The sequence below is a fragment of the Platalea leucorodia genome (assembly GCF_965183815.1).
Source record: "Platalea leucorodia genome assembly, chromosome: 3".
NCBI classification, from domain to species: Eukaryota; Metazoa; Chordata; class Aves; order Pelecaniformes; family Threskiornithidae; genus Platalea; species Platalea leucorodia.
In genome coordinates this window covers 811,103-835,642 of record NC_138825.1, presented here as the reverse complement: position 1 = coordinate 835,642, position 24,540 = coordinate 811,103, and the positions used below count along the sequence as shown (strand labels likewise).

Sequence of the window (24,540 nt, the reverse complement as noted above, 5' to 3'; positions counted from 1 at the left end):
TCAGGAACGGCAAAAAAGCCGAACCATTTCTTTTACATGTCTTCCCAAGATAAAAAGCAGAGCATCCATGAAGAAAATGAGAGCAGGTCCACATATCCTCCTCTATCCTCATATAACCCGGTATAAAATGAGATTGCTATTAATAGCTAACTCTCTCTGGGTGAGACCGTGACACCGAACATAATCCTTTTAAAGTCAATTATCACAACATGGCCTTCCACAAGCTTAGGCCAAGGCTCTAGGAGAGGAACCATCGTCGGGCTACGCGCGCCCCCGGCCGACCGCGGGTCTGGAAAGCGCTCGTGTCCTGCCGGGGGACAGCGCAGCGGGCGGCTCGGGCCCAGCCTGCGCTCAGAGGAGCCCCTTGCGCGAGCGGTTTCGGGTACCGCCACAGGCTGTCCCTAAGGGACATCCAACACCACCCCAGCGACGCCTCCAAAGCCCTTTATCCCAACGCCACCTCCTTCCTCCCCTCCAGGCATTAAAGAGAAAATACAAAGGTTTCTGGAATATTTAGAGAATATTGCAGTAAATAAATATTTTGGTTCTTTTTTTCTGTAACAGAAGTAAAAGAAAAATAAACCAAAACTAGAGAAGTATTTGTACAGAAGACTGCTTAGAAGCACATCCACCCATCGATCCACAACGAAGTGCATCAAAACCCAAAAGCCCCAAGGCTTCCAGTGTTTCAAACCAACACTTAAAGCCCTTAAGGAATGCAGCAAGTACTGAAAAAAACCCAAATCTGTATCCCTTAAAAGCTTAGAGAAAGTTGTACGGCAAAATGATCACGTATAGAACGGACATGAAATATCAGTTCATCTAAAACCGCAAAGCCAAACCCTCAAACAAGTCATCTGAGCCCCAAAGACAGCGCACAGAGATGCCACCTCTCTTTTAGGCACAGAATGATTTCAGAGCTCCAGGGCCACAGCCTACAGCAAATAATGATGAGCAAAAAGGAAGAAAGCGACAGGCTGGAGGGGCGAGGAGCCAGAGGAGAACAAGGAGCCCGGAGAAGATCATGGGCTGAAGATGAATCACATCTGAAAGGAGCAACTTTGCTTTCAAGTGAGATATGAAAAGCCTCACTCCTAGAGACAACGCGACCGCTGGCTACTGGAAACACACTGCAACGAAACAGTGCGTAAAGCAGACTCAGAAAGAACGGATTTTAAACTGCAGTTACTGGTTTCAGTGTTTAGGCTAGCTAGAGCTTCTCGGCATTTTTACAAATAGGCAGCCTTAGTTTCGGCACGCCCGTTCAGCAAGGCGGCTCCGGGAGAAGGAGGGAGGGGGCACGTCCACCGCGCCCTGGCGCTTGACTCGCTGCCGTCTAACACAGCGACCAGCCGCACAGACCGCCGGGGTCCTCGGCAGGAAAAACTGCAACAGGGAGTTCCCCGACAAATCTGTACGCAAAACCATAGCTAAAACCAGTCCTGGTAGGTCGTAAAATTCAGGGTGGGGAGAAGCAACCCAAAAGCACTGGCAGCTACCGAGATCCAAACTCAAAAGTCTGCATTCTCCATAAAAAAAACAAACTAGCGTCGGTGATGGCATTAGCTGGAGGGAGTCACCATTCCCGGCGCTGTTCTTGCTGGCACTCTCTGCAGTTTAGGGAACTTAACCCCCAATCCTCAAATTTGAATCCTCTTAAATTACAAACAGAATCAAACCAATCCCAAGACTTGCAAAATTTTAGATTAATTTTCAAAGGAGAAATGTGTTTTGTTTCATGAAAAAGACTTAAGTGGCTTTTAATTCCTCTGAAAAATCAACACAGTTCGTTTTAAAATACATTGCCACGTGTGACTGAGGGACATTTTAAGAAGCGGGAAAATGGAAAGCATTCTACTCTCTAGAAAAAAAATAAAATCTAAGTTTTATTGGGCTAACATTGGAATATTATTGCTGCAGTATAATTCGGGAATACAAGAAGCACAGTTTATATTTCAGCTGCAAATTAGGCTCAAAAAGCAGCAGAGGAAAACCTCTGTAGAGAAATGAATTGCTCTCCGAAAGACAGGTTATTTTGAAGCCGTAAAAGAGCAGAAAAGCAGCAGCGAGCGTTGCATAAGCAGCTGCCCTCGCACCTTTCTGTCGGAGTGCACACCTGCATAAATAAATATTTAGCCAAACATCAAAATTTATAAGGAAGCAGCCCACCACTTTACGAAATCAGGCAAAAGCAAATTGAGGCTCATTGCAAAGAGCCCTGCCCTGAATACTAATGCGTCAGTGATACCCCCGGACCGAAAAGCAGCGCTATCTCGGGGATCCTAAGCAAGCCTCCTACATCTGCTGCGGGAGGATCTGAACGCGTCTTGATAAAACCTTCCTGCTAAAAATTTGGTGTTATCAGGCAGCTTTTGTGACAGAGGCAAAGGCACGGCTTCCCGGCTAGCGGGGTTTTTCCCTGCGCTTATTCTAATGATACACATTCAATTACTCGAGAAAAGAAAAGAATCAAATCGGAAACATCTGTAGTTTGCCATATAATTACTGGATCTTCCCCATGGAGACTGACCTTTGTAACACTGATAGCGGGACCTGAAAGGCTAAATGACAGGATATTCACATGGTTTAAATGTACAACGTGATTACAAGGAATTAAATAGGCGCTGTTATTTTCCATCTTAGTTTACGTTAACATAAGCGCGGACTTTATGATCTTGCGTTTAATCTTTGTGCTCAGTATGTAGTAGCTGAATTTACTCACTATTAGTGGACCCAAGCCACTAAAATGCCGTGTTTTGATTATATAATAAAGTTGAATACTGGATTCGAGGTTAATATGCAGCCATTACTTTTACCTGTAATAGGAATCTTTTCGACCGCGCTTTCTTCCTTGCTCTCATCTTCACACCAGCTTGTGACTTCTGGATGTGAACACACCATAATGAAACACATTTCAAAGTCGCAGTGATCAGACTGGTTTGTTTGCTTTTAAGCCCTACTCCCTTTAATTTCTCACTTTTGTTATCTCTTGTTTATTGATCTAAACTATCCATTACCGTCCTTAAAAGAGGCGCCTACTGTGAACTTTCCTCGCATGCAAGGCTACCCTGCCTCTCTGTAGCTTCCAGAGAAAAGGACAAGCTAACCAAATGTCTTAAATAATTTAAGACCCAATGGGATTTAGGAAACAAACAACCCACAGTAACTCTGCGATCTCGTCCGGCAGCCCGACAGCAGCAGCGTATATCATACCGACCGCGGAAAATTAGTTTAAATCAAAGTCTCCGTCTCCTCCGCGGATAAAAGTCGCGTGAATTTAGGAGGCCTAAAGCAGTTTGTTTACATTTGCTGTGTAAAGAGCATTGCAACCTAATTGCCTGTCTCTTCTGGACTTTGATGTAAGGGATGCTCCGAGAGCAGACCGAGCAAGTTGCTGGTGCTGGTTATTATGCCGGACTAATATATTACTTCCTTATCTAAAGAAATTAACTGGGTTTTCACAAACACATTCGCCTCCTAGGCTCTGAAACGGCACCGCACACCTTTCTCAGCATGAACCCTTTTAGTTTTGAAAATTTATTCTGCGGTCTGGCTTTATAATAAAACTCAACGAATATATCCCACAGTTTCTAAACAGTAGACATTTTTTAAATACATGCACACCTATAGATCCGCTTTTAGTAACGACCACAAGGCTTGCTTTTCTACTCCTGCAGAAAAAAATCATCACAACAGGCATCAGTCATTTTAAGAAGTAAGAAGAATGACAACCGATACTGAGATGTTTAGGAAAATCCCCCAAAGTTCATTACAAATATCCATCAGTTTGCCACTCGCTATAACACAGTCCCCTGCACATTTGGATAGAAAACGCCTACATACAGGGAAGGACAATAACTTTGAGCGCACGGCCGGACCTTTTAGCACTTGTTACCTTGTTCTCCCGCGCCGGCGAGCCGGGGAGCGTGTTTTGCCTGCTTTATTTCCCCGCCGTCGTTTGGGATCGATGGCAAGCTGTAAGATGATTCATTACTCTGAACAGATGACCTATCCCCACACTCTTCTGGAAGGACCTCTCTCAACACCGGTAGAGCCTGCAGCATTAAAAAAAATAAAAATAGCTGCAGCCCTATTATCCTTCGTCTCGAGCATTTTCCAACATACATTTAGGCTAATCTATGCTTCACGGTGTAATCTGTTTCCAGGGTGTTTTTGTTAGATGTTAAATTACCTCGGAGTTAAGCCAGCGCTAGGTCAGGAATTGCATTCTGCCTTGAAGTAACACGAACTTTGAATTATTCTCTTAATCGCTAGGTTTTCTGGAAATTGTCGGTATTCCCTGCCTCACCCACTCAGGGTAGGCAAAACAGAAGGGTGCATCAAATACGCTGCGGCAGCACCAGACCGAACAGAGATCTCTCCCTTTCAGGCAGGCGGCAATAAGGCAAGTTAACCGCGGCGTTAGCAATAGCTGCAGCTTCAAACGCCACCGAGACCGATGAACCCGAAGGCAGAGAAGCCGACGCACAGCTTGCCCAGGCTGTTCCGATTGTAATCCGTGTTATTCCTGCACGCTCGCAAAGTTAGTTCTCTCCAGCCTGGGCACGCAGCCCTCTGCAGCAGCACTACCCAGACCTCCGTAGTTAAATGTATTTTTGATGCAAAAAATTAAGTTGGAAGCCAGTACCTATATAGGGAGCTGAATGTATCATAAATATGGCTGAGTTAAAAGCAGGCTTAAAATAAAGCAAGCAGTTCTTAGGTTACCATCGACCTGCGTGCGGCTTTGTAAAGCTCTTCCTGGGAGCAGGTGAAGTCATCCTGCCTGCGTTTATTATTTCACAAAGAGCAGCACAGGCTTTTTGGGCATCCTTCCTCTTTCCTTTACTTGTAGGCTGTTCCTCTTGGTTTTATTTTGTACCACAAAATATGGACTTGAGTCCTTAAAATCTACTAGATTTTCTGCTCTAATTATCTAATTGTTTCACAAAGCAATAAGCCTTCAGCAATGAGGACCAACATCTCAGAGAGAAATCCAGGTTTCGTCACTTATTTTACATGTGCTGACCTGAGAGTACGGAACAGCTTCAAGCCAAAACATTTTGGACTCATGAAAAAATTTTATTCTCCTGCACCTGCCCCCTCCTCATTAATCCATATTTATTCAGGAGCCCAGAATGGCAACTTTTCAGTCCTAAGCAAGCAGCTTGCCGAATTTTTTTCTTTCTATTAAACTTGCATATGGGAAGTCTCCATACAAAACCAATATGAGCAGGCTGCTACTTCATCCAAAAAAGGGGGGATTTTAAGTCTCATTTTCTTAATGTAAAGAATGCCTTAAATTACAGGCAGGACTGGGAAAGCTTTACTCTGGAAAGAAATTAATTGCCATGTAGCAGTTCATCTCAGTGTGGATTTCTCACACCAGAAGTACTTTGTTTACCTATTTGCGGTATCATCTCACATCCAAATAGGCACGAACCACCACCGCCAAACGCAAGCAATCCATGTAAACTCTAACACCAGAATTACTCCAGGCAGAAGGAGGGTTCCCACCAGGAGAACCAGAGCTCGGCACGCAGAGTCACAGGGACCAAGGTGACTCCAGGGTGGCCGATGTCTCCATCAGGGCGTGAAGACCTCTGACATGCTGCAGGAGCCACGCGGGTCTTATTCTTACAGGAGCGTAACTGGGCTGAAAAGGGTGCTGGGTCCCGCGGCCTCCACGGCCAAGAGACTGTCCCGCTGCCCAGAAGAGGCGTTCCTGCCACGCCAGCTCCCTGTGGCTGTCCCATGTCCACAGGAACAACACCCAGTCTTCTTAACAGGGGTAATGGGGGAGATCCGTGAGAGAAGAGAAAAAACTGATAGTAAGATGTAAGAGAATAGAAGACAGACGTCATTTAGTGATAAGAGACAGGGAGAAGACAGGCAGGCGGACAGCCAGACTCTGTGGGCCACTGGAAGGGGCGAGGTGCTGAAGGCACTGGAGGAGAAGGCGGACCTGCTGCTGGTACCCGCAACGCTCCGTGGAGCACAGGTGCGGATGGGGATGGAGCTGGCAGAGCCGACAGCCCTGTTTGTACCGTCAGGAGCGCAGAGCTCCCTCCCGCACCTCCACCCTGCTGCCCGGCTGGACAGCACCATCGCCCGGTGGCGTTACTGACAGATCTTTAAGCCCTCAGAGAAAGAAGTCATCAACATGGGCCCAAAATTCAAACTTTGCAGTCATAAAATATTTAAGATCCTTAGGTACAGATCGCTTATGAGTTCACTGCTACATTATACACATATTTATGGTAAAGCAACTGTTCCTGTGCGTGCACGTTGTGTCATTTATATTGATCCTGTTCTCTGTGCAACCTGCTTGGAAAGAAGGTGTTTCAGAGTAGGGGATGCATCCTGGCGTTACATTTAATTGACTGGATCCACTTAACAGGTAATATAAATGTTAAATGCATATGTGTGGGCCACAGTAACATGGAGCAATAAACAGATTATTACTGCATATATTCGCCCATAAAGCTTGTGTTATTGAGCTTTGACTTTGTAAAAGTTTTTACACGCAATTATGAATTTATGTACGGTATTTGTTTATCTGTCACCAGCGCAATGATACATTCTTTGCTCATCTCTTCCACTTGCCTGAATGTTTTAAGGACGGAATACAAATTACTTATCCGCATACAGAAAAAGAAGTTACCCTGGCTATTACTGAACTGACTGAAGTATTACGTCTTCATTATTTGTTTCAAATGCTATCAAAACTCAAATATAGCAAAGCAGTTCAAACGGCTTTTTAATTTCTCGCTAAAAATTAGAGGAAAAATCTTTTTGCCAATATTTTTTGGAGCGGAGCAGCGGGCCGGCGGGCTGCCCGGCAGACCTCCCCGCTCCCACCGCGGGGGCGGTGCAGAAGCAGCTGGGACCTCACCCCGCTGCCGGAGTCCCAGCTCTCCTGGCACGGCCGCAGCCGGGGCCGGGGGGAGCGGGGCCCTGCCTGCCCTGCCCGCGGGCTGCCTGCTCTGCGTTTGCAGCAAAAGAGGTCGTGACACTCGCAGGTATACCGAATGCCAACTTTTTTTTTTTTACTTTTTGAAGGAGTTAGCTTATAACCTTTTGCGTTAACGTTTTAAAAAAAAAAAACGAGCACGCTACTATTTGTAAAATGCTCTGCGTATTCAGTGTACCAAACATAACTCTGTTTTAAAAAAAAAAAAAAAGAAATAAATCATTCATGATAAAAAGCTACTAAGCCACAGAGAAAGACAGATGATATAAGCCCTGTGATAAATTCGCACCACAGCAAACATGTGAGCTTGTTTAAATAAATAACTGGTTTGAAGGGTGAAAAACAGACACCCTCCTGGAGACCTTAAAGAGACTGTTTGCTTCGCGGGATGAAGCGCTGTACGTGTTTGCCCTGAGACAACTGAGGAACTCGTATTCTCTCCTCACCCACCTCCTGACCATCTCCGAGGCTGATTAATGAACACAGACTGCTCGTCATTCCCCTTAAAGCCCACACACCAGACGGCGTTAGCAGCACAGGGCCCGTCTCGCCTTAACGGGGCAAATTAGTCTCTAGGTGTTAATGAGTTAGATATTATTAGATGCAAGTGCCAACCTGGCTGTCCTGCACGTTCTTGCTGGAAACCAGCAGGCTTTCAAACATCTCCGCCACCTCTTCCGTGAGCTGAACCTGGTGCTTCTTCAAGAACGAGGCATGGTTGCTCAAGCAAGTCTGCAGCATGTCCACGTCCCACTGCTGGTCTGGCCTGAGAAGCAAACCCAAGCACCGTTAGTGGGACACCCCGCGTACACCAGACTCATGGAGGTGCCCTGCTACTCATTCGTCTGGACAAGCGGGCCAACGTGCAGCGGGAAAAGCCATCACACATTTCACCCTAATTCCCACTTTTTCTTTTAAAAATGTCCAAAGTGGGAAACGTAAGAAGTCACTCGTGACTTTTGCAAACGTGGGGAGGAGAGGCAGGGGCAATCAGCATCACGTCTGTCCCCTGGGTCCGTCCTGAGACTCGGGGTCAGGAGACATCAGACCTTTTCTAGTCTTGGGCAGACCTCACTCCATCAGGCACTCTGCTGGGCACCCGCTTCCCCACACTTGTCTTTTTTTTTTCCCCCCGCAGAATTCTTTTTATTATTTTTGAGCAAAAGTGTCCTTTTAACGCAGAAAATAAAAATACTGCAATCTTGTTTGCCAAAGATGTTTGTTTTTCCAGTTGCTCCAATGAAGTTTCACAAACAGAGGAGCGAATTCCAATTAACTCCACGAGTGTTTGTCCCTAAGAAACCATTCAGGAAATACAACAACGTATTAGTGCTCGCAGGCATATCGGCCTCGAAAGGAGAACCAGGTATAGTTAAATAGACCATTCTTCAGCGCTCACAAGTGCCCCGATCCCGCTAACACTTGAGCGTTGCTGAGCCTGTAACAGGGAGGAAGGTCTAGACAGAAGCTAAGTAAGAAAGAATGGAAATTGTTTTCATTACTGTATTAAAGAGACCTAAAGAAAAAAAAAAAATCAATTCTCACTCGTCCTTGTGGCATACGCACAGGAGAGAAAAAAAACCATTTTGAATAACTGCAGTTTATTGTTTTTAAAGGCTACATGCATCTTCTGCTTCACAGAAAAATAATTTGCTTCTCAAAATTACCTTCCCCATCCTTACGTGCCCGAGACTCGCGTTGAAGATCACAGAAATTACTGGCTAAGAGACCTCTGAAGTTAATACGTTTGCTTCCCTGCCAGAGCAGCCTGGGGCGGGAGATGCTGTGGACTGGGCGAGATGGGGGGACCTGGCCCGAGTGCTGCCTGGCGGAATAAGATTCACCACCAGTGAATGAAAAGGAAAATAAATGAATTTGCTTAATGTTCTCATTTCGAGTCGCAGGGCTGCTGCCAAGATGCGTAAAGATCAGCACTCAGAAGTCTTTATTCTCCAGTGCGATCGGAGGTCTGGCCCCAGGTCTGCTTTCTCTGCACCAGAGAGGCAGAGCAGACTTGGGGAGGAAAGAGAAGAATTTTAATCACACCCACGCGCAAGTTTTGTGTCTGCGATACCTGGCTTGCTTTTCATCCACCGCTCTACCTTTAGCATCGAGTGGTTTCTCAGGTGGGAGGCAGCCATTCCACACGCTCTGTAATAAAGCCCGAAGCTGATGAAGGACAACTGCTTCGCATGCTTCAAGGTCGTCTTCTTTCAGACTGCCGGCCTGATTACAAAAGCTACAAAATAAAGCAGGTATTACACGCAACGTTTATTTAAAGCCCAGACAGCCAGCATCAGTTCAGAAGCAAAATCTGTAACACCTCTCCTGGCTAATGGGATAGGCGGAGGGACAGCCCAGAGGGACAAACATCCGTCACGCTCTCTGCAAAAGATGCAGAAGAGGACAGGGAGGTCGAACCCAGCGCTTACCAAATGCCAGGTTTCATCTCACACCTTTGCTTTGTGACAGGGAGAGAGGAACCTGGGCACGTCCGCTCGGTGAAACCGCTTCTTGGGCGGGCAGCCCCGGCTGTGCCGTGGCCAAAGCGGTTGTGTCGCAGGAACCCATCTCCAGCGGCAGGCTGGAGGGGCCAGGTCGGTTTGGCAGCCTTCCTCCTCTAACCATCAGGTGCTTACGAGAATCCTAGTACGTGGAGGCTGACATATAGTTTTAAATAAAATGACAAAGCCATTCCCGGTTCTTGTAATTAAGAGCCCATGCTGCGGAGGGACAGCAAGGGCTCTCTGCCCTGGTTTTGTTAACACATGGGTTTTGGTGATTCTCTTTGCTCTTTTACCTCAAAGAAGAAGTTATTTTTCTGGTTATTGTTGTCTACCTCAGTAAATCATGTTAGTATTACTAGCTAAGGGGATGCTCTCATTCTTGGAAATAAGTATTTACTTCACCTAAGGGATCTGTGGAGCAAGGCTGCAAAAAGTGCTATGTTTAGGAAAGAGTATTTGTTGGAGTAATTTGCGTATGTGCTTCTAAGTGCCATATTTCAGCTCTCCGATGACATTAAAATGGTGGAAGGGCAGGGAGGCCTCTTAGCGACTAGCAACGTTTGTTTGCAGGAGCCCGCTTGCTCTTTGCGCTGGCCATTTGTCACCGCAAGAGCGAGGACCCCGGCTCAAATCTCAACAGGCTCCTGCAAAGCTGCTCGGTAACAGCCTCTCGCCATTGCTCACCTGAATTCAATTAGAAGCGTGTAAGCAATCAACAACAAAATTATTACAAGCATTACGCTGGATGTACGGCAGCGAGCAAACAAGAACGAGGGGATGGGGTTAAGGCGTAGGCAGCACTGCCCTCCTCCCCGGTTGCTGCCCGCTCTGCGAGGGCAGCGGAGAGGAGAGGCAGCTCGCAGGGAAGCGGCATTAACCTGAGCAGCTCCGCCGTCCCCATCGTCCCCGCGTGCGCGCCCTGGTACAGCGCCCGGTGCTGGGGGCTCGTCCTCACCGCCACGTCTTCTATCACCTGCAGCGCACGGGAGAGTCCCGCCAGCGTCCCGCGGTGCCTGCGGACGGAGAGCAAACAGGGCTTCAGGGGACCTGAGCTGCGACAGGTATTTTAAACGCATTCCCATCACACCAGTTGGAAAAACAAACACCCTCATTTTAGCTTTTCAAAGCAAACAGCAAAAGCCACATTGCTTGAGCTCCGTGGAAAGAAAAAAAGCACACGAGCAAACAAACCATCCAAAGATCAGCCAAGGCCTGAGATGCTGCATTGAAATTACCCTGCCCTCAGTAGTTTAATTCCTTCACCTCCACAATCGGAATAAATCTGGTGACCACCTACAGGTACGGGGACATAGCTGGGACTCAGAGGGGTTTTGATGAAGCTGCACCTCTATAATGATGCAAATCAGGACTTAAAACATTGAAACAATACAGCAGGCTAATCCTTGAACAGAGGTGTAAATGGCTATTCAGGTCCCGGCCGGCTGCCGGCTTTGTTGGGGACTTTCCAGGCCAGGTCTCCCCCAGCAATGCCCCAGCTGGGCCTGCGCCCGCAGAGCCCCACCGGCAAAATAAAGATATTTTTTTTTTCCCCCCCCATATGTAGAAGCTGACATTTATACGGTTAACCTTGGTTTGCACTCCCTCAAGTGAAAAGCTCTGTGCACGAAAACTCGCATCATTTCTGCGATCATGTTAAGCTACACTGAAAGTTGTGTTTTCCATCGGACTGTTGGGCAACAGTGAACAATTAAGTGGGAGCTGCCATGCATTTAGTCGAGTTTCCTAGACATTTAATAAGCAAAACAATACCAGGGAGATCACATATGCAGTTAAACAGTACTTTTTCTTTTCCCCCAGTCTTACAAACCCTGTATTTTAGCGGCCGGCTCGTTTCCCATTGTTTTCCTCCCGCTGGGTGGTCCTTCCAGGGTGCCACTCGAGAGGGATACAATAATAAAAAGGGAAGGGGAAGGAAGGGACACCAACATAAAGAAAAACAAAATGTATGACAATCTGCAGCAGGCTACGGATCAGAGGTCAGCAAACAAGAGGTCCTTCTCTTTTACAGGTTGCTTCCTGGAAACAGTCTGATTAAGCTGACAGCTTGAATTATGTGTTACATTTTGTAATGCACAATCCATCTGTGCTAAGTCCTCTTCAATGCAGCTGAAGCAGCACAGGCATAAGCTCTGCCTTTTTCCACCCCCTCAGCACAGGCCTTAAAATAGTCATCATCTTTCTCCGCGCTAATTCTCCGAGACCCTCTCCCCCCTCCTGCTCCCCGGGTTTAAGCCCTTGAAAAGGCCGGGTGCTGTAAGGAATGGTAAGAGGATACGGAGCCTTTCACCTCCGGTTCAGCAGCTCAGACCGGCACCAAGCAGCCAAGGACCGGAGCTATCGGGTGGCTTCACCTGGCGGGAGGGGAAATCGGGCGCCTTTCCAGCGCCTCTGGAACAAGCCGGGCAAGCCCCCGCTCAATGCGGGCTCCCGGGCTGCGGACCCGAACGGAAAATACACGGACCAGGCTCGTGCACGGGTCTGAGCTGGCGGGACGAGCCTGAAGGGGTGCGTGCACCACCTCTGATCCACACGCCCACCCAGCAGTGCCCCGAACCACGGCATTTAGTTATTAAAAAGGATGATTTTTAGAAAATAAGGTAGCAAAACGACAGCACCCCACCAAACTGCGACCAAGGCACAAAGCTTACGCTAAATAACCTTTCATAGCAACATCACCTTTCTTTGGTTAATAGCCTGATAATGTTATCATGATAACCATTCCTCTAGCTGGAAAAGGCAGTTTGAAATTAGGCTGAACTCACCCAGAGGTTAAATATGACCTGCAAACGTTTACTGCAGGGAAAAAACCCAAAACTTAATAAAAAAAAAGTCCATGGTATTTCTGCAGTAAGGTAGGAAAGGCGTTTTCTCCAAAAATACAAACTTGTGGCTTCCTGACACGCAACACGGATTTTGTTTTGCCTTTTGGGTGAGCTATGATCCCTGCACACGAGAGCTCCTTTCCCCTCCATCACTCGCACTAACTTCAAATAAGACACCAAAAGCGTACGAATGGCCCAAAGACGAGAGGCGAGGAATGGTACTTTGTTCGGATGCCACAGCCACGCCACCGCTGCACTGGGAAAGTCCAAGCTACAGGTATTTTAATTTAGGCCAACAAATATAAGTAGCTTTGCAAAATTTCTGCATATTTCTCCAGCCAGCATAGGAATTTCGTAAGAGAAAAACACATGGACTGAAGGGACATCGCAAGACCTGTGATATTATTTATTCCGTGAACCTGTGGCATTCAGACCAGAAAAAGTTGCATACTCATTGTTTGTGTAATTTATATAACTGAAATTCATGTACTAATTGCTTGGGCGCTTTTCCCCAAGATCTTCAGCTTGTGAATTATTTTGCAAGACTCGAGCGGGCACGCTGCATTTCACGTGCATTGGAAAGACGGACTCGGAAAGCCCACCTGGTTGTAAGCGCAGCAGTGGCAAAGGCTGCTCAAACCTCCACAAGACCTTCCGTGGCTGCCGTTTTTGAAATTTCATCTACCTTTTAATTTTCAGGTAAAGCAAATTAAAACTTGTATCTTTTCTGCGGAAACAGCCAACAGTGGCGATCGCACTTCCATGGCCTTGAGAAACGGAGGTATTCAGCTTGGCATAATGCGAGAGGAAGCCTCCACGCTGTGGTTTCAGTCGTGCTCCGGAGATAATGCGAGCAGTGAAACCTTTCCTATAATTTAGCTGGGCTTCAAGAGCATTGCACAGTATTTTCATCAGTTTATGAACAGCGAGGCATCACTAGCATCGACAGGGAGAGAACAAAAGGTTAAATTACCATCGCTCAGCTATGACTTCTCTAGCAAAGGCAGGCGTTCTATGCAACTTCCCTACAAAGTGTTATGATTAACAGGTGTTATACAAAAAAAAAACCTGGGTAAAAGCTATTTAGATGTAAATTAGATGATGTTTCCATAGCAAGCAACAGTCTGATGCAGATGTGAAATGATAAAGTTACACAAGTGTATATTGATGGCCACTAGTTTCTGCTCAACTGTTGTCTATTAAAATACAAAGTAATGTTGAAATCAGTACCTAAGACGACACGACCATGAACGTAGGAAGAATAGATGCGTTAAGCACGTTAAAAAAAGCTGCAAACAACCAAAAAGGAAAATAAAACCAAAACAAAAACCAACCAGCAAGAGTACTCCTCGTTCTCCAGGGGTAAAAATGCTGGTTTCTTGCATACGTGGGCTCTCCCCAACATACAGCCACCACCTAACCACCTCGTACCTAGTATTTCGTTAACTGCTCCAGCTAGGAGCATTTTGCATGGGAACAGTGCCCGCACAAGGCAGGGAGACCCCAGGGGAGCAGCACCCGCCTGCAGAAAAGGCTTTCGGCAATGTTTGTGTTGTGACTGGGGGCAGGAAAACGCTGGTGAGGAAGAAGGGTGTTGAGGGTACGAAGGACAAGGAAAGAGAAGCGTGCTGCTAAGGGAGAGCGGGCAGGAGAAAGGCTGCGATTGGTATTACAGCTGATAGTCTGGTACCGCAGTTGCTGGCAATAAAACCCCACCGCTTTCACACGGTAGCAGCGGACAAGCCATGCATCTGTGTCGCACTTTCCTCGTTCTTTCTCTTGTTCTCTCTCTGCTATTTCCAAATGGAATGCTCAAGAAATTTAACCAACTGGAAATTTTAATCCACACAAAATATGCTGTTTATATAATAGTACTTATAAATTACTAAACTTGTGGAAGTAAGATTTGTGTACGTTTAAAGAACATCCATTGCATTTTAACAACAAACACACTAACTTGTCCAAGTCTGACCTGAACAAGTTGCCTGAAGCCATTTAACCACTAGGACAGAGGTAGCGAGACACTAAACCAACAGGTAAGAAGTCTGCCCATCCGTGTGCAAGCTTTAGTGCCACGCATCAGGCAAGCTGTGAAAACAGCACACGCTAACGAGCGAGTACCGGCAGAGAAAAAATACGTAAGGCCATACCCATCTGGTGCTGCGCTGACCGAGGGCTCCTCCTGCGCCGCGGGAGGGTTTGGTGGCCGCAGCGGGGAGCCCTCCGCAGTGTGGGCATCCCTGCCGGGCTCCCAGCCGTCTGCTGGCGAGGCCGCTCCCCGCGGCACGCCGGGAGTGCTCGGCATCACCTCCTCGGCGCCCGCGGGGACTGGGAGCTCAGCACTGCTCTCCCAGCTCACCTCCTTACAAGTCCACCGGTTACTCAGGCGAGGCTTTGGTCCTGTCAAAAGAAAAAAAAAAAAGAATTAGTCCCAAACATTAGCAGGACCAAGGAGTACATCGTAGCGTAGGGAATTAAACTAAGATTACCTACGCTGTTTGTTCACCTCTCTCACTTAAGATGCGAGGGAGCATCCCTCTGCTCTCCCTTGGCTGTGGGTTCCCCTGCCCACGGCCGTGTCCTTCCGCGCTCCTCTCGCAAGGGGGAGCGCGGGGAGGCTCCGGGCTCAGCCTTTTGGGTTTGCAGCTCCCAGCGGGTGGGAGATGCTCAGCACTCCTCAAAAACCATCGCCGGCATGAAGACGGCTGCTTCACTAAATCATCTCCAGACGAACGATGAAACAGAAAAGCTGGAAAAAGCTTTTCTTGGGGGGAAAAAGCGCACCTGAAGAGGCTACTGTTGTACACTTTTTTTTTAAACCTTGCAGAAGAAATACATGCCTGGAGGCTTTTAAACTCTGCACGTTAATTGCCTTCTCTAAAAGACAAGAGTATGGGGCTGAATCATGCTTCTAAGACAACAGATACACGCTACTTATCTTTTTATAGAACGCCAAAAGTTAATGGACCAGCTAGTGCTGTAACAAATCAGTATTGCTACAGAAATTTCCAGTTTTCCATAAAATTCACCACAGGTTTAAATTAACCAGCATTTGTCCACCTGCTCACACTACAGCACCAGCATTTCTGCTCATCTTGGTCACGGAGTTTCACTGGAACCAAATCACTTAAGGTTTATGCCAAACAGTAGCTGGTGCCAGGAGGGGCTCTCTTAGCCTTGTTTCCAAATTTGTTGAGCAGCTATGTGCAACAGAAATGTCACTGCTGCCCTCGCTGGGAAATGAGGATGGAGAGGCATGGAGGTTTTTTTTTCTCCGGTTTGGGGGCGTGGGGAGAAAGGGACCATTTTCTTGCTTCGTTAACCTGGGGGAAAACGGGATCTGTTACTTCCGATGTTCTGTGCTGCCACTGCTGGGCAGCAGAGCAGGCAGCAGAGCAGGCAGCAGAGCAGGCAGCAGAGCAGGCAGCAGAGCAGGCAGCAGAGCAGGCAGCAGAGCAGGCAGCGCACGCTCGCTCCAGGTACGGCACATCCAAGCGTCTTCATCAGCTGCCATCATTTGCAGCGTGGAGGGTCAAGCGTAGGAGAGCTGGAACAAGGCGGTCCCCTCCACACATTCAAGCCTGGACCGCGTTAGCCTGCTCGCTTCGCAACACGCGTTTGGCAGCAGACGGGCAAAAAAAGCCCGCCGGGCGGTCTGAGGCGATTACCGCGCCGTTTGACAAAAAGCTCATTTTGATTTAGACCCAACTGTACAGTTCCTCTGAAGGCAGAGATACCGCATTCCAGAAATGGAATGGGTGTTTCTGTCCCAGACACGATGCTGGCCACCTCAGGCTCCCCACGGGGAGGAACCGGCGCTCTGCGGAGCCACGGGCAGAACCCGGGGCTAACGTAAGCCAGGCTGGGCTGCTCTCCTTCCAGTGCCAGTAAGGACAGGCTTTCATTAAAATGGAAAAGCAGCAAATGCATCAGATGAGAGAAAATGAGAGGCAAATAAATTCCTTAGAGAAAGAAAAAGGAATGGAAAAAAAACCTCAAGAGAGGATGCCAGAAAAACCCCAAGAAGTAGCACAGAAGATCATCTGATGGGGATGCCAGCTTTCCTCTATAAAGAAAACCACGATCATTACAGGGGAGCAGGAGTCCCTGCATCATTAGGGTTGCCACCAGTTTCCATTATAAATAGCTCCATCTTAGCAATTGTTATGGGGCTTGGAAAACTAGCTTAAGTTGAAAATTGCTATGTTAACCGGCAAGGCAGGGGAGAGTATTTCTGCAAGGTCTTAAAAAAGGAATAAACTGTTACTTAGCGACAAATCTTTGTCACTGCGACTTCAAAACCACATCCATTAGCTTACTTCAAAGTAAGTAACCAAGCCAGTAAAACGGGAGAGAACACATTTTGCCAAGATAGAGGGAAAAAAGGAAAAGAAAGAAAGAGGCTGGGAAGCTGGGACACAGCCTTCGAGGGAAGTGCGTCTTGTCCCAGAGCACGAGCATCTCGGCTGGGAGGCCTGCACCGCCTGCCTCAGGGAAGCTGGGAAGGAGGCAGAGCACCTCCACCACGTAGGAGTTCATCCAGCCACGTATGGGGACACACCGATCCTCAGTCTACATTGCCAAAGCCCGTTTTCAGAAACGGATGAACTACTGTGCACAAGCATCCAAGGGAGAAGGAAATCAACCCGAAACAGAAGTGACACTGCCAGCGAAGCAGGTTCACATTAAACCTCTTAAGATGAGGCTCAAACTACTTCAAGACAACCATGGGCACAGCAGTGAAGAAATCTTCACTTGCTAATAGCGAACGTGAACAGACTCGGCCCCCAGCAAGCCCTTGCCTGTCCAGATGAGCGGCCAGGGACAAAACGGAGTCAAAAGAAAAAAAAAAGAAAAAAGAGAATAAAGGGGGGGGGGAAAAAAAAAAAAAAAGAGTGCTGCCATGCTTCAACCAGAGTGCAACACACACAGGGGAAACCAGCAGCCGTGGGCATCGCTGCGGGTGGGATGAGCGCGCCCCAGCGCCGGGCAGCGGCAGACAGGCACGTGCCCCACCGTACCTGGGACGCTTCCCTGCGGCCGTTCCTCCTCGGGGGCGGCTGGTTCGGGATCAGATGCTGAGGAGATGAGCTGCTCGGAGCCTTCCTCACTGGCTGCCAGGTCCCCGCGTCTCGCTGCTCCCTCCACTGATGCATCACTCTCTAAATCAGCGCTTCTGCTCTCTGGACCAAGTCCTTCAAGTGACGGAGAGCACGAAGGTGGGTCGGGCGCCAAGCGTCTCTCTGTGGGCTGGGGAGGTTTCTGCTGCACGCCCAAACCTCCGGCAGCCGAGATGGGTGATGTGTGGTGACCCATAAAGGCTGTTGCTGGATGATACAGTCCTCTTGGCACGGCTGCCCCGGTGCTAATTCCTGCCTGTCTTCCAACCCACGGCATCTGAAAAACACAGGTGGGAGATGGCTTAAGGAAACAAACAGGCAATGCATTGCAAATGGAGCTTCTAGAGGATCGCATTTTGGTTTCTGGAGAGAAAAGTGTCACAGAATCCAAGTATTTTGTATAGTATTATTATTACACAAACACTTGGCACGCATTTCTTGCATCCTAGTGTGAAAACGAGGGCCCGGACCTCAACTGAAGCTCCGTGAGCCAAAATAACTGGTGGCAAAAGCGCGCTGCACCCCCAGCCCCACTAAAAGGGACCGAAATACACGAGGGACTCAAACTAATCTGAACAGTAACTGGTTTTTACAAACAGGTCAACTTTTAAGATTAGATCCCTGCAAAGGCTTTTAAGACCTTGGACCAAAGCGCGACATTTAGATCTACCCACCGAAGTCACTGAAAACACCCTGAAGCCACTGACTGGCGTGGAACCCTTGTGCTCTACTTGTGCACGACTTTGCACAGCCGCTGGTAGCCCGCGGCTTAGGTGCCGCAGCGTCCCGAAGCCAAGACCTGATCATTAGGGCCCCGCTGCGTGTCCGTGGCACGGCTGGCCCTTCGGAAGCCACCCGCAGCAGCTGCTCGGAGCAGCCTCCTCCTGCCGCTCTTCTCGTGGCTTCTCCAGGAGGCAACGGGACGAGGACGGGTCCCCAGAGAGTCCGAAACGTACATCTGCCATCGCTCGCTTGGCTATATGTCCAGCTTTGCTCACAGCATGTCAAAGCAAGTAAGAATGAGGCAGAAATCACTGTATTCCTTGTCTTCCTTCTGCTCTTTCCTGCCTGCTAAATCGCCCCACAGAGGAGAACGACTACTCAGCTAACACCACGGAGATGAAATCGCATTTTCCACAAGGCAACTTTGGGCACCGAGCAGAAACATTTTAAAGAGCACTTTCCTCCAAGAACTGTTGAACTTGCATAAAAATAGTTCCAACAGTATAACCGCTCTGCTTCTAAATCCCAGTGTTTTAATACTTGCCTATTTTCTTTGCAAACCCACTCAATCAGAACAATTTAGGAGGAGTGGCTACTGCCACCACGACTACTGAAAGGTCACCGCCAGTTTATGCAAAGCCAAAATTAGCTATCGTAATACCATTGTTCATACTACGCAGGGCTTGCTTTTCAGGCCCAAGTCGCAGCAGGACAATTTACAGTCACCTCCACACCTCTCTCTCTTTCATTGCCTGACCTCTTCCCTCCATACAAAGTCAGCTGCCAAGCCCAGCTTAAAGGAAACAAAGGCATCTTGTCTCGTCTGTGCCCAAGTTTCATTAAAAAAGCTCAAATTCCACATAACAAGAAACAGAACAAAAAAGCCATGAAGTTATTTTAAGAAGGAGTAAAGGTTTGCTACTCAGATTAAGTTCACAGCTTATTCCATCACCGCTGCTCTCTGGTTCCTCCTAATTACTTTTCGGGTCTTGGATTTGCTGCTTTAAAATGCATCTAGCAAGTACTTTATGGATTTAGCAGCTCCTGGATGTAGTGTTCCAAAACAAATGCAATTCAAACAGGTACAAGTGCTTGGCACAGTCACAGCAGACGCACATCTCTAACAAGCTCCTCTCTGATTGCAGACCAAAAATAATCTCTTCACCACCTTTGCATTCCCAAAGCAAAAGCATGACAGATAACATTGCTCTAGGTACTGTTTTTGCCACCAAAACAGTAAAAATGTGTAATGATTTATGTAAAACGGTCAACAAAATTACTGAACTTCATGTCACTCTAGCTGGGAGTTAAATGAAGTCTCTGCACAAAGCACACTTACAATCCTTGTTTTGGTGGTGGAGGGCAGGCTCCCCACTTCTTCCTCCAGTAAAAAATACAATTTTTTTTTATTATCATTAAAGCGCTTTGAAGGGAACAAAGATAAGAAAGAAATCCCTTCCATTACAACTTACAAAAGGGCCCAGACCATCACCTGGTGACACCCCCTTTCTCAGGGAGGGATGCCCCGCCACCCACCGGCGTTCCTGGGGGGTGCCCTGTGCCCGCTGTCCAACAGAGAGGGCAGTGCCAAGATGCGCAAGTCCAAAATCTTCAAAAGACTTCAAGGAAGTGCTTCGAAGCTGAAGAAGGCAGACTTCATTGCACAAAGGTTTCAGAAGACCAGGGGATACAGCTCTGCCAGCCGAGAAGGACCTCTTCAGCACGGGACCTCTCCTCCAACTTGGAACATCGGATCGCCGTTACACTGGGCTTCAAAAGACTGGTGCTCAAGTCCTCTCCATGGAGAATCATGGTTTTCTAGACAAACACTGTTTGGGTGTATGATTTCTGAGCTTAAGGACTCCCATAAAAATTGGGAGTCCAAAAGGGTGCGTATCCCATGGCTCAGAGAAGTACCAGATATTCACAGCGGTGTTTTAGGGGCACTGGGATACTGAGCATCCCTAGAAGATGGGTTCTGTGACTGTCCCTCTTGGTCTCCAAGAGGCATCGCTGACAAGGTTATCACACGATCACTGGCATCCTGACTAGCCATTACGATAACTAGTGCTGGTAAATAAAACCAGTTCCAAGCTGTGATGATTTGCACCCTGGATATACCACCTGCTAACCGCACGTACTCGCTACGACTGACTCGGTGCCACATCGCCAAGAACGAACTCTTGTATTTTGGACACAAAGATAAGCAGATTTTAAGCGAGGTGATGGTGGTGGGAAATGGGCACAATCAATAAAAAAAAAAAATGGAGTTACAGAGTGAGATCTGAGACACAGCACATAGGCAAGGCAAAAGGATGCACAATTTAGTTGAAGTTACCTTTGCATTTAAGGAGGGAGATGAGAAGGAGAAAGAAGGGGACGGGGATGAAAAAGTCCACAATCAAGCTATTAACTGCAATTCAACATAAAGTGACATATTTGGGCACGCACCGAGTTCTCGTACCGTCCAAAACCTGCTAGCAGTTTTTAAAAATCTAAGGCACGCCATAAGCCTTTGCTGTTCTAGTATTTATGTACAGTTTTCCATAGGTTAGAAATCACATCTCCAACACCGACTGCTTTTAATTGAAGAATCCAGCATTCAAAAATAAACTCACCGTTTCACGTACATCTGAATTAAACACATAATTCGCAAACTGCTGGAGGCCTGCTTATATAGGTCAAGGTTGCTCGGGTTCATTGCTTTGTATATTACAGTTTAAAGAATGCTCTAAATTCAAGGTTTTTAACTTTTTAATCTATGGGGAAAACTTCCTATAAACTCAGATTAACGACTGCTAATGCACTGAAGAAAGAAAACCGAAAACCTTCCTCCTACTATAAAAACAAAATAGTGTGGCCTCTGTTTCTTTTCTGATAAGAGTCTTAAACACCAAACATTTAACTGCATAATAACATTCACTGGCAGCCAGGCAGCCTGCTTAGCAGATATATAAAGCAGGTAAAAGGAGAAAAAGTTAATTTCTTGGCTGAATGATTCCATCGGTAGCTATAGGGCAAACTAGAAAGTCTTTTAGTAAAGTAGCAGTTGATTCTTCTATCAATCTGCAGCACACATACTCTTCCAAGGAATGCATTAAATATGAAAATCATATCCCGTTATCATCTGTTTCCAGCTTTCAGCCCAGTAAGCTTTTCTTAATGAATGCTGTAGCCTAAGGGACAAGCATGCTGTTGGCTTTTCTGAATAATGGAGTGATGCTACCATTTTCGCTTATTACAATATCGACTAGCTGAGGGGGTTTCACACATAGTCACAAGTGACTACTCTTGCCAGCATGCTCCAAGTTATTACAAGATGTTTTTAGACATTTCATCTAAAAGAGCTTTACCGCTTTTAGTGAAGAAAACAGCTATGGTCTTGAACTGTATCATTTATATGGAGATAGGAGGAGGGATTAGAAGCCTGCATTACTGCAGATATATAGCAGAATATATTTAAGTATTCCTTGTCAGTCTTTTTGTCTGTTACTTAGATATGCAATCTCTTTTTGCTTCTTCTGAGAAAAGGTCAAAACGCACAAAATTATAAATACACCATGTGAATCAACTGCTGCAGTTTTAAAACTATCATTCATTAAGAATATTTCCTCCTCGGTCAAGACCATTTTCACACTATTCAGCATAGGAATTCTCAAAACCGACATGAAGATGAATAGAAACAGTTAAGAGTTCTCCCCCTTTTTAATTCTAGTTCTTCGGTTGAAATAATTGCACTTTTTACCCAGGTTAGCCTACTTCACTCGGGCACTAAACAATATTTCACACTACAAATGCCACAGCAAAAATCCCGACCCGAAGGCCGCGTAGCAATGCCTGCCTCCTCCCGCAGCAGCCCGGAGGAGAGCGCATCAGCGTAATAACCCGCCTTCCCCCCGCTTCCCCCGCATTACCTGCTCGCTGGATTCTTCCTCCTTGTCACCTTCTGCTGACGGGTTACCCTCCTGGAGTGATAACGCGCTTTTAATTTCTCTTCCATACCATGCCTAAACGTGAACAAATCCATTACATAAAATTGAGGGCCAAAAAAAGCCCCGCCACAAATCAACAAATATTACTTTGCAAATTGCGCACTTTTAAACGTAACGTCCTAGCAGCATATTTTACTTGGACTGTATTTAAAAAGCCGGAGATCCCATTTTCTCCTAATTTTTCCGCTCCCCTGAACAAATGACGCAGCCCGTACACAATCTTCTGCAGGTTTTTAATACGCATTTATTCATTCGCGTAATTTAGAATCCTACAAAACAGTAATAACTTGTTGACTCAAATTTATTTCATCCCAACTAGTATCTGTAACGCCAAATTATTTCTGCTGTATCCAGACAATGACTCTGCTGCTTTCGGATGAGATGAGCTTTAGAATTCGTTTTTGTTTTACATACATCATCTTACAACTCACCGAGCTATTATAAGGAAAAATATATGGCAGATGTTATAAAGAGCAACCCAGCATGAAAGGCAACTTGCTGTAGTGTTGCTAACAAACAACCGCAGAAACCGCCTTCACCTCCACTACATTGTTTAATTGACCAAATGTAATGCATTCATAGTAGGACTACTGCTTAAAAGCCAAGCACATGCGGCACCTATAATTAATCCTGTTTGTTAGTAATTGTAAACCCCAATAACAAGTTACATCGGCCCTGAATGAAAGCACTTCAGTACCTATTCTGCATCAGGTAATATGCATGAAAATAAATCTTTAAAACAATTAACTTAACCAGCTCTGCACTTCACTCCAGTGGTGCAGTCAGCAAGTCTGCTATTTCCCAGGTAATGGAAGCTGTTCATAAAATTGTAAACGTGAAATTTTAAGAAACGAAAACTAACCACATGAGAATTAAAGATGCTCAAAAGAAACTCAAATGTAACTACTGGATTTTCCCCGAAAGCTGAAGTGAATTTGCTTACACTCCCCAAAATTACTGAATAAATCGCAGACACACAAACCCGGGGGGAAAAAGCGAATCTTTCAGAAACAAATGAAGTCCTGTCAGCTACAGCCACGTAACGAACTGTGCACATAGTTATGATAAAGCACTCCTAAAGGGCATTCTCTCTCTATGGAAAAAAAGAAGAGAAAATAGCAATAATTTCTTTCTGTGTACTTCCATGATAGATTAAACGATTGCACGCTCCATAATTCTTATGCAATCCACAACAAGGGGGCTTTTCATAACTGTAACCTAGAGGATATGTAATCTGTGCTTTGTTCAACAGCTCAGAAAAATAAGTCTAACCTGGCAAAAATAAAATGGATGGCACAGAAACATCAAAATGGAAGCAACGAACAGAAACCCTGCACGCAGATCAACCCGTGGCACAACTGTGATCACACCAGTGTGTCGTAACAACCTACCGCCAGTCAAACTGGTGTGCATTAGGGTTGCTCAGAAAAAAAAAAATAAAATTCCTTAAAAACAACAGGAGAAACCTAGCGTCACAAAATACCCCTGGTCCTGCTCTGCTTCAAATAAAAATTTATTAAAAAAAAAAAAAAGAAGAAGGGGGGGGAATCACACACATCCCCCCAGGGATGGTCTCTAAACTAAATGCTGCTAAGCTGAAGCAAGGAAAAGATGCTCTGCGAATGCCACCAGACCCAACAGGCTTAAAAGAATTACCAGGCACTAGCCAGGCTATAGTCGTGCGAGGAATTTATTGATGTGGGTACGCAACCATGGGATGTTAGCCAGCCCACTGGTTTATCAGAGTGGAAAGCAATTGCCACCGTAAGAGATGGCTACCATCTTTTCCAGAGAGCTTCCTCACCTCCAGGGGCAGGGAGACCAGCTAGCCACCCCCCAAATCCGCCGCTCTGCACCCTGAGGTCAGGGACAGCACCTCCCAAAGAGGAAAAGGCCGTGCAAACCTACTGGTGTTTCAGAGGGAGCGCTGATCAAGGCGAGCGGGTCTCGTCACCCCAGCTCAAATACCGTACGTACAAATCTTCCAGAGGAGCAGAGAAAAGCAGAGATTGGGGCTACCGACTTCAATATGAACAACGGAAGGCGGCGTTAATGCATCGCAAGGTACAGCTAACGGGGAGTTGTCTGGGGCCAGCTAGCTGCTGCTGTTCTTAATAAAAAAAAAAAAGCAAGGAGATTTTCAATGAAATCAAAAGACAACTAATTTAAAATAAAAAACAATCACAGCTGAGTTCTAGACAGCCACACAAAAATAAGTGCTGTGTCAGTACCACGTCACAGGGGCTTAAAATGCCTCAACGAACTTGTTTCCTTCCCTCCTTTCTTCCAGCAAATTAAAAAAGGGGAGCGGCAGAGGGATAGAAATAGCCCCTACCAAATATTTCTGAAGAATGCTACTGCTCTGAGAAAGCGGATATAAAC

At 46.6% G+C, this 24,540-nt stretch overlaps 1 protein-coding gene across 1 annotated transcript in view; it reads right to left on the bottom strand.

Annotated features, from left to right (window-relative positions):
- The window catches only part of KIZ (kizuna centrosomal protein), a 50,466-nt gene that overhangs the window by 16,797 nt on the left and 9,129 nt on the right, over nt 1–24,540 (bottom strand). The window contains exons 4-11 of the mRNA XM_082307062.1: nt 22,081–22,173; nt 17,345–17,720; nt 14,474–14,723; nt 10,359–10,493; nt 9,048–9,212; nt 7,589–7,739; nt 3,896–4,055; nt 2,817–2,882 (exon numbers count right to left, since the gene is read on the bottom strand). Coding sequence (XP_082163188.1) covers nt 2,817–2,882; nt 3,896–4,055; nt 7,589–7,739; nt 9,048–9,212; nt 10,359–10,493; nt 14,474–14,723; nt 17,345–17,720; nt 22,081–22,173 — 1,396 coding nt within the window. The remainder of the gene's footprint in view (nt 1–2,816; nt 2,883–3,895; nt 4,056–7,588; nt 7,740–9,047; nt 9,213–10,358; nt 10,494–14,473; nt 14,724–17,344; nt 17,721–22,080; nt 22,174–24,540) is intronic.